The sequence below is a fragment of the Elaeis guineensis genome, chromosome 8, assembly GCF_000442705.2.
Source record: "Elaeis guineensis isolate ETL-2024a chromosome 8, EG11, whole genome shotgun sequence".
In the NCBI taxonomy this organism is placed as follows: domain Eukaryota; kingdom Viridiplantae; phylum Streptophyta; class Magnoliopsida; order Arecales; family Arecaceae; genus Elaeis; species Elaeis guineensis.
The window spans coordinates 17385257-17392458 of NC_026000.2; the positions used below are offsets into that span (position 1 = coordinate 17385257).

The 7202-nt window shown below is 37.9% G+C and overlaps 1 protein-coding gene across 1 annotated transcript in view; it reads left to right on the forward strand.

Moving 5' to 3' along the window:
• Positions 1–1599: 1599 nt before the first annotated feature.
• The window catches only part of LOC105050047 (probable amino acid permease 7), a 7107-nt gene continuing 1504 nt past the window's right edge, over positions 1600–7202 (forward strand). The window contains exons 1-6 of the mRNA XM_010929905.4: positions 1600–1727; positions 2249–2485; positions 5140–5233; positions 5775–5989; positions 6830–6963; positions 7102–7202. The exon at positions 7102–7202 is cut by the window's right edge and continues 127 nt beyond it. Coding sequence (XP_010928207.1) covers positions 1637–1727; positions 2249–2485; positions 5140–5233; positions 5775–5989; positions 6830–6963; positions 7102–7202 — 872 coding nt within the window. The 5' untranslated portion in view covers positions 1600–1636. The remainder of the gene's footprint in view (positions 1728–2248; positions 2486–5139; positions 5234–5774; positions 5990–6829; positions 6964–7101) is intronic.

Below are 7202 nucleotides of genomic sequence, written 5' to 3' on the forward strand. Positions count from 1 at the left end.
GAAGAACAACCTACAAAAAAAATCTACAGACCAAAATTATATCCGACAAGGATCCTCCGATGCTTAAGTCAGTGAAAAGTGGTAATCCGTAGATAGAAAATTCAAAGTGACAGAGTATTAGCCAGAAGTGTCTTACGAATACTGTTTATTTACTTTCTTTTTATAGGCAAGTTGTTGGTAATCGTTTGTAATGGTTAAATACGTGGGTCTCGCTTATTCTAATATTATGTGATCATGGGGTGGGCAATTAATGCCCATAGATGTTTTGGTATGTAGCCGTTGGATACTTTCTGTGCTGGCAATTTTTGATATGTCGATTTTATATCGGCAGTTTGAGTATGCCGACTGTATGTCGGTATTCGAGGTATCTCGAATGACCATCGGTCGAAGATTCTGGCATACCGACTGCCATCGATTGAGTCATTATGGTTGGCTTGGTCCCGTCAGGGGGTCAATTGAGAATTTTCAATTGTATGTCGATGTGACCGACTGATAGTCGGATGTCTGTGTCTGTGTTATCGATTGCTAGTCGAATGATAAGCTTTGTAGTCAATCTAGAGTCGAGTGATATGTTGTAGTTGCACCAGAATCCATTCTATAATATAATTTTGATAGTCCATCGCTACTCGCCGACATACCATCGACTGATCGATTGTGAATCGAAAGGATCAGATTCAATTGCCCCGACAAAGATTGATTCTGGATGACAAACGTATGTGGTATATTGTTATTAATTCACATGTAATTTTGATAATCCCTTCCAACCAATCTCTTAACCTGCTCATTAAGATCGGCTTCTATTTGAGAGAGGGAGTCCACCCATGGCCAAATCTTTCTCGATCTAGTGATGAGTTCACATGGCTAATAAAAATTGTGATACATTGGATTTGGCCCTAATACTATTTGTGACGTGCTCACAGTCTCAAAGCTTTAATTGCTGGGAGAAAGACAGACTCAAGTTAATAAATCCCTTTTATCAGCCTTTGTGGGACAATGACCCAACTCACTTACATGGTAGCACCCCTCGTGCATTTAAAGTTGGATGATCTCGACCAAAAGAAAAAAAAGGTGGATGACGAGGGCGCCTTCTTAGGAAACATCGACAATGCAAGTTTGATTTGGATTCTCAAAAGCCAGTCTAGGAACCATGATATCGGATGGTTAGTCCACAGCGGGCTCCCAGTAGTCCACGCTTCGATGTCGGGTGAACCACGAAGAGGTGGTGGAATGTGGACAACCTCTTGCAGGACAACGAAAAAAAGTACCAGAATCCAGTCCTGCAAGAAACCCAGAAAACCAAGCAGAAGGAACATTAAACGCCAAAGAAAAAGGCTTGCCAGAAGAGATCAACTACAGGGTGTTGCGCATCTAGAACACATAACAGAGGCTTCCATCAATTACACGTACTCCAATTGTTTAATTACACGTAGTCTTGATCCGGTCCCGGGGCCCAGTTAAAGTCATTAGTTAGATGTGAATTGCTGTTCTGTGTTCTAGGTGAAACAGAGGATCCTTTGCATGTAAAGGACGCGTGGGTTGGAAAATCCGAGTCGGCCCGCCCCATAAAACCAGCAGCAACCACAGCTTCCATTTGGGACAAAATTTCCGTTTCCCGTTGCGGAGGATTGCAGAAGCCATGGGGGGAGAAGGAGAAGGTGAGAACATTCCCCTGCTCACAGAGCTTCCAGATGCATCCGATGAATCAGGAACGCACATCAAGAGAACTGGTGAGTTCCATATATATCCACCTTGATTCCTCTCATGTTTCCTAAACTTTTGATGCCATCTTCTTACCATAATCTACTTTGTGGGTTTCAGATTTTGATCCTTTTTCTTTAAAACATGGATGGAATTAATTTATGGACACAAAACTCCTGAAAAAGTACAACCTATTTTCTGGTTCACTGAAACCTATAAACCATCTCAATTTCTCTTCAAATTTATGTTATAATTTGAATTGATCAAAAAGTATTTAGGAGACGTTCTTGTTAAGAAAGGAAGGAAAAAAACTTCATCTCGTACGGTGTAAATCCTTACTTTCAGATTTTACAAATAAGGGGATTTCGGCTGCTTTATCTCTATCTCATCTGACAAGCATGAATTATCTTTATTTTGATCTATATATTTCCATTTTCTCCAACATGGAGAAGTTTTTTTCATGATTTATTGCTGTTCTCTTTTATTTACAAACTTATATTCATTTATTTGAGAAAATTCAGTATTCATTAGTTCTTTCTTTCTTCTGCAGGGACTGTTTGGACTGCTGCTGCCCATATAATTACAGCCGTAATAGGCTCTGGAGTTCTCTCTCTAGCATGGAGCGTGGCTCAATTGGGTTGGGTTGCTGGTCCCATAGCTATGGTGTTCTTTGCTTCAGTGACCATGATCCAATCACACCTGCTTGCTGATTGCTATAGATCACCTGATCCTGAGCATGGGCACATCAGGAACCATTCATACATGGAAGCTGTAAAACTGAATTTAGGTGAGTTAACTCAAATACTCTCATAAGATATTTCTACTCAGTGGTATGTTCCCATTCACCTTCGTGCATTGATGGTTGTCTTGGTCTTTTTCTTGATAGCAATCTGAGTACCTCCCAAGATTGTTCTTGTGCTATCCTGTGACCACAGTGGATGGAAACATCATTACGTTTGGGTGGTCTTGATATCAACACTTTCTTTATGCTAGTCATGTATTTCCAAACTTCATACTTGTTCATGTTTCCACACATTTTCTGATTTTTAAGTTTTCATTAAATATGTTTAGTAACACAATAAAAGATATAATAGTGTAAATTAAGGTAGAGGATTCATCTTTTGAGAATATCAGAATCAATGTGTTTTGAACTAATTTAACTGCAGATTTGAGCTGTTATAATTTCTACCCAATTATCTATATGCTCCCAAAGTGTCTTAAATGATTTATCACCACATTTGATATTTTGACTCTTTGCCTGCTTATTTATTTATTTATTTATTTATTTATTTATTTTGGTGGGGGAGTCATGAATCTGCTGGAAGAGCATGTAGGCTAGATCGATTTTATAGTTAATGCTGAATTAATTGTCCCATTGTAACTCTAAAGTGTGTTGCCAAAACACTCATAAATTGTATCTTGGTAGGTTGTACCATAAAAGTTCTTTTGAAAATACCTTTGGACTTTATTGATATAACTCCTAAAATGCAGATTTATGCATAAAGCTGAATATTGATGCAGTCAATGAAAATTTTTAATTCTTTTCGTATGAATGATATGGCAGCTATTCAAAACTCTACAATGCAAAATATAGACCGCAAACAATCTCAATTTGACAGTTCCTTGGCACAGAAAACTTCCACTCCAAAACAAATCCAAGCTGTTCCATTGAGACAAACCGTTGACATTAAGTTTTGTGAAATCCAAAATTGCCCCACCAAAATAGTTCTAGTGGATACTCAACCTAAGAGTTTCTGCAACTTGGACCAAAAGAAGCTATACCAACCATGTTGACAAGCACAGCTGTCTACCTTACTTTCAACTCGCCCCCAAAAACACGTCATGATCGATGGTCACATGCATCAACAAAACTTTGCTCCCTATATTACTCTGCAGTTTTAAAAACAATAATTTTAATCAGCTGACTTACAGATATAAAAGATGTAGTCGTCCACGATCATGAGTGAAAAAGGTAATATTTTTGGTGAGCATTTGAATCTCTCTATCATCCAAGGATGTTCTCTCCACTCTTCCTTACCATCGAAATGCTCTTGATCGACTTCTACTCAGGTTTCACATGCCGTAACCCTGCTAGCTCTGCATCATGCGTGTGCTACGTACTCGAAACTGGCCATAGGATACATGGATCACCGTAGATTTTATAAGGAAATTTGGAAAGCGTTCAATGTACGCAGCCTAGTCCTCCTACGTTAAGAGATTATTTTCGTACTTCGAATCCATGACACATAGAATATAACAAAACAATTTAATTATTACCCCAAGTTTTATCATCCGCAGACCATAGAGAAGGTCATTTTGGGCGCACGTGTTGGCTTCCACAGCCTACTTGCACGAGATTGCTTGTGCTTGCCGCGACTTCGACGGATTTAATGCTTGAAAGCGATAGTAGGCCCATCCGACTAATAATTGCGCCTTGAATTCAATTAAATTGGTCAAATTTCACATATATATGGAAATGCAAATAATGCTTCTGGTTGGATTGAAGTGTTCGGCCAGATTATTTTATAAATTTTTATCTTTCTAATTTTACTTGACTTTTGAATATTTTACATTTTGATTTAGTCAAAAATAACACAAGACACTTGATTTTATCTAAAAAAATAACTGTCAGTAAAAAGATGGCTGTTACGGTGTTACCATCCATGCAGCGCTAGAGACCAGTAACAAAGCCTCAATTAACGGCCATCTTAGGTTCACGAAAATCTAACCTCATCATAGATTAGCCCACATTTTTAACCGACCCAATGTTAAATGCATAAACTAATCATGAGGTCAAAGTTGAGATGCTTGTCAAGTACATTTCAAGTGGCTTTTTTTCTTTTCTTTTTCTTTCGTTTTAATTCAGTAAAAGTGGTTGCTTTTTTTTTTTTTTTAATCTTGGTTTTTATTACAGCCGAACGCTCCGTTCCGTTTCCATCACACGATCGTAGTGACAACCTGATGTGGAAACTTTGACTTCGCTAAACGTTGGAGCCAAGAATCTTGGCACAAGATTTGCTTGCTTGCTTATAACAAAACCTGGGTTTCCAAATCAGAAAATAAAATATATAACTTTTTTTTAAAAAAAATCCAACGCAGAGTGGTTCTCGTATAATTAGCTATAACGAGACAAGACAATGTTTCCTTGGCAGTCGCTCTGTTGATGGTCACCATTCATGAAAAAAAGGGTTTCATTTCTTCTTTTTTTTTTTTTTTTTGTTGATTGATGACTGACAATAAATAGATCGGTACGGGAATAAGTTTTTAGTGACTTGTGTGATCCTACTCGGGTCCAAACAGGCCATCAATTTAACTGTCCATCAAGGTCGTGGTGGTAGTAGTCGGCCTTCTCCGGTGTTTTCTGATTCCATAATTGAGAGTGAGACCAATGGATAAAACAATTATTGCTGGTAGATTTGAACGTTTGCTGCATGCTTGCAGGGAAGAAGAGTTGGTGGGCTTGTGGGGCATTTCAGCAAATAAATTTGTATGGCATCGGGATAGCCTACGTCATTACGGCTGCTAGTAGCATGAGGTATTGCATGAAATAATTCCTCCATATTTTGCCTGTTTGTTTCAGTTGAAAGAGCAATTTTTTAGCCAACCCAATTCAACTGCTTTGTTTGATACTCTCAATCCCTTCATATTTCTTAAAACCAAAAATGATGAGTCCGATCAAGTAGGGGAGATAGTTGGATTGAGCTCAATTTGAACCTACATGGCCCACCCAACTCGCTCATTAGATAGGATTAGGTTGATATTTTATAAATATTGGTTTGACTTGGGATCAAAAATTATTACTGGATCTCATTTAGGATTCAGTCATGATGGATGTCTAATCTGAACTCGATCTTAATCTAATTCGAACCTAACCCAACTAGACCCTACTTGACCTGACCCATTGAAACTTTATTAATATCACTACTTGCACGGAAACAGCTTCTCTCCCACACACAGCCATGAGAACTAAAAAAACAATACACATGGACGCTGAAGTACTACTTCAATAAATTTGGAAGTCTTATAACCACTTTTAGTCTGATTAAAGTTATTTATGTTATTCAACATGCATGCAGAGCAATTCTGGAGTCAAATTGCTACCACAGAGAAGGCCACAATGCTCCATGCTCGTATGGAGAGAATACCGAAATGCTGCTGTTTGGAGCTGTTCAGATTGTTTTCTCACAGATACCAGATTTTCATGAGATGGCATGGCTCTCAATTCTCGCAGCAGTCATGTCCTTCTCCTACGCATCCATTGGATTTGGACTTGGGCTCGCCAAAGTGATTGGTACTTTTTACCTTATGCTGATGTTAATAAATAGTTCTAGAGGAATTAGTAACTTTTGAATTTTAATAAAATTTGGAATAAGAGGAACAGATGGTGATTGAATTGTGGAGCAAGGCATATGTCCTAAGCTTACATGTTATTCCAGTCAAATATCAATGGAGAGTATCTGTGTGACCATCTAATGAAAAGATCATCATACTAGATTAAATAACAATTGATGGACACCTGCCAATGCCATAAGATAGCTCAAAGAGTTTGCTGGGCTCCTTAATTTTCTATATGTTTTCCTATTTTTGCTTTGTTGTTCCGACAACTTGGGGATTATTTCTGTAGTATAAATAAACAGAATGCATAGATAAAATGATTACACACAGAACATGTACTAGGGACATGCATGCTTGCATATGTATATGTGCGCATATATACTTGAATACATACAAGGAGTGACCTTTACATATTGGCAGGGACCTTATGATTAAGAAAAGAAAAATTTTTCATTCTCACATGGACATGCACAAAAATGCATTCCACGAAGATATCTACATCTGACATGTCAACTCCTATGTTTGTTTGCATGAAAAATTATATGCAGATATGTGTCTAATATACCACATTTTGTTCAAAAGTCTGGCTACATGAAACAGAGCACATTTATGCATTAATTTTGGTGAAGGCATATTAGTAGGATGTTGATTGGATTATAGAACTCTACTAAGTTTAGTATAAAAATAATACTGAAACTAACATGTTAAAGCTTCTTTTCTTGTGGATCAAATTTTCGACCACTAGTGCCCTAATGCTGCCATAGCTCACAGCTTTTCCATTATATTTGTATGCCAGAGAATGGAAGAATCAAAGGTGGAATTGGAGGCATTCCAATGGCCTCAACAGCACAGAAGTTCTGGCTAGTTTCTCAAGCACTTGGAGACATTGCATTCGCCTATCCATTCTCTATAGTTCTCTTAGAGATAGAGGTTATAAACATTGCATACCTTTGATCTATATGATTATGTAGCCTAAAAGAGTTTGTCAATGATTTGTCCAGTCATGATGTCAAAGGTTTTTAAGTTCAGAAGAATTGAAGGAAAATTATTGAGCTTCCACAAATGCAGGATACTCTGAAGTCACCACCACCTGAAAACCAGACCATGAAGAAAGCATCAGAGATCTCAATTCTCACCACCACATTCTTCTACCTCTGTTGTGGGTGTTT